At 35.0% G+C, this 2,714-nt stretch overlaps 1 protein-coding gene across 1 annotated transcript; it reads right to left on the reverse strand.

Annotated features, from left to right (window-relative positions):
* On the reverse strand, nucleotides 1-1,452 carry LOC146947177 (uncharacterized). Its single transcript, XM_085748405.1, has 3 exons — nucleotides 1,335-1,452; nucleotides 121-1,244; nucleotides 1-15 (listed from the first exon to the last, which is right to left on the reverse strand). Exons 1-3 carry the CDS (start codon nucleotides 1,450-1,452, stop codon nucleotides 1-3), a joined length of 1,257 nt encoding a protein of 418 aa, XP_085604531.1.
* Between the last annotated feature and the right edge of the window lie 1,262 nt (nucleotides 1,453-2,714).

The following is a 2,714-nucleotide window of genomic DNA, read 5'->3' on the forward strand; positions in this document are numbered from 1 at the left end:
CTAGGATTGAAGATCCTGTAAGAAACATTTTTGATCATGAAATGTGATATAACATTTTAATGAAGCACAAAGCTTGAAAATGGAGATCAAATTAAGGGTAAACATTGGAGAAAATAATACATTTTCAAGGTAAAAATGATCAGTAAAATGAATGGTGCCAGCAATATCAACTAAGACAGATGAACCATTAGGCAAATTCACAGGTTTAGGAGTGATTTTGTGATAGGAGGTGAACCAATGAAGTGAAGAGACAATGTGTTCATTGGCACCAGAATCTAAAAGCCATATGTCAGATTTTGATTGAAGAGAACAAGAGAAAATTGATGATATACCTGATGTATTGAAAGAGTTTGATGATGAAGAAGCATGTATATGATTGGCACTGGAAGGAGGAGGAGCTGCAGGGAGTAAATTCACTTGCTGTAACAAACTGAGAAGCTGATCATACTTCTCCTGAGAAATATTAGTACTAGGAATTGAAGAAGCTTCAGTGCTACTTCCTGGTTGTGTCTCCATTTCATCATTGCTGCTGGAGACATTAACAGAAGGGCCTTGCTTCTGATAATTTGAAGGACCTTGCTTCTGAAAATTGGGATGGCCATGCTTCTGGTAGCAGTATTCAACAGTATGATTGCTCTTGCCACAGAATGAACATTGTCTAGGTGGCCTAGAGTTGGAAGAGTAACCATATCCTCTTCCTCTGCCTCTGCCTCTTCCTTGTGATGAATCAGAAGCATTAACAATGGAGATAGATTCATCAACAGGAACAGAGAATGAATGATTATTGCTTTCCTCTTGAATCACTAAGGAATAAACCTTGTTGATAGAGGGAAGAGGATCTAACATGAGGATTTGAGTTTTCACCACATTAAACTGATCATTCAAACCAGTCAAAAACTGAATGACTTGATCCTCAAGTCTGAAATTTCTAGCTTCTCTCATTGCAGCACACCTACAAGGATGAGGACACGTGCAATGAGGCATAGGCCTATGTGAATTCAACTCTTCCCAAAGAGTTTTCAATTCAGTGAAGTAATCCAACACAGTTTTAGAACCTTGTTTCAGATTGTTGATTTTGGATCTCAGAGTAGCAATACGAATTCTGTCCACCTTAGAAAATCGTTCTTTGAGATCTAGCCACGCATCAATGGCGTTTTCATGAAATACAAGAGTTTGAGCAATTTGTGGTGAAACGGAATTGATAATCCAAGATTGAACCAGATGATTGCACCGTTCCCATGCAGCTCAGTTCAAATCATCATCATCAGGAATGTTCATAGATCCATCTATGAACTTCAATTTGTTTTTCGCGCCAAAAGCACGAATCATGGAACGGCTCCATGCGAGGTAATTGGATCCATCCAATGGAGGAGCAACAAGAACAGAGTTCGGTCCTTCACTTGGATGAACGTAGAACACAGATTCAGTGTCAGGTTGTGCGTTGCGAACCATGACGAAGAATTAACGAAGAACGAATATGCAGAAAAAAAAAATGCAAGAATCCAGAAGGAGAATCAAAGGAACGAGCACGAAATTCTGCGAAGAATCACTCAACAACGCAAGAAATTTCTGCAACAACAATGGCGGATTCAAACGAAGAAGATGAGAACTGAAACTGTAACCGTTTTGTAACTAACTTTCTCCATGAAAATGGAAGAAAAGGCTCTAGATACCATGTTATGAAATGCAATAAAGTGCAAACGCTTCATTCTCATTAATTGTGAAATGAAAGTACAATGAGTATTTATAGGGAAATGTGATAAGAGCAAACAGTTATCAACCCTTATTGAAGTAAACTAACAACTTATCACTAACAACATATCAGAGTTACTTGCAGCTCAAGTAACTTGTATCACAAGTTACTTGCAGCTCAAGTAACTGCACTCTCTTCATCCTTCTGCTCTAATAGTATTCAATCTAAAAATACAAGAAGTAGTGTAATTTTCTTTGTTTGTTTGTTGATTGTGCTTGATCTTGAGGTTGAGGTTGTTTGTGCAACAAACGTATCAATGTTGCTTTCTTTAAGATTTTTTTATCAATATTTCTACGCATTTTATTATTATTTACTGAACTTGTTATTGTCTTTTATTCAATAACCAAACTTGTTTTTCTTTGTAACAAAAAAAAAACATTATTTTTTTAGGAAAATAACCAAACTTGTGATGAATATGGAATAATAATAATTTTTTAATAAAGATTGAAATTGTATGTTAATTTTTTTTTTTTTTAAGGGAACCCATATGGTTCATGTTGATTATGACGGTAATCGGTCTTGACATGATACTTACTCCCGTTTTTTTTCTTCTTCTTTTCAGTAACATAGTTTTTAAAATAAAAAATCCTAACATAGTTTTTTTGGCTGAATATGTTTTAAAAACCTATATAAATAGAAGATTTAGCCTTAATAGAAATCACAATTCTTACTCTATTCATACAATTTCTCTCAACTCATTTTTCCTCATTTCAATCATGTGTACTCTTCTTTTGTTGAAAACATGTATACTTAGTATGCTCTAAAGTTAAACTCCAACGTAAAAATAAGTCATTTGAAATGTTATTAACTCCAATGAAGACATTTCGGTCAAAAAAAAAAAAACTCCAATGAAGACATTATCATAGTTTAAGAAGCAACTCAACCACGTATTTTACTTGAAATTAAAGGTGGTGGCGTTCATTGTATCTCGTTGAAAGATGAGAACGACAAAGGCACTATG

This window comes from Medicago sativa, chromosome 2 (assembly GCF_051527215.1).
Source record: "Medicago sativa cultivar Bolivia chromosome 2, Bolivia_mono, whole genome shotgun sequence".
Lineage (NCBI taxonomy): Eukaryota > Viridiplantae > Streptophyta > Magnoliopsida > Fabales > Fabaceae > Medicago > Medicago sativa.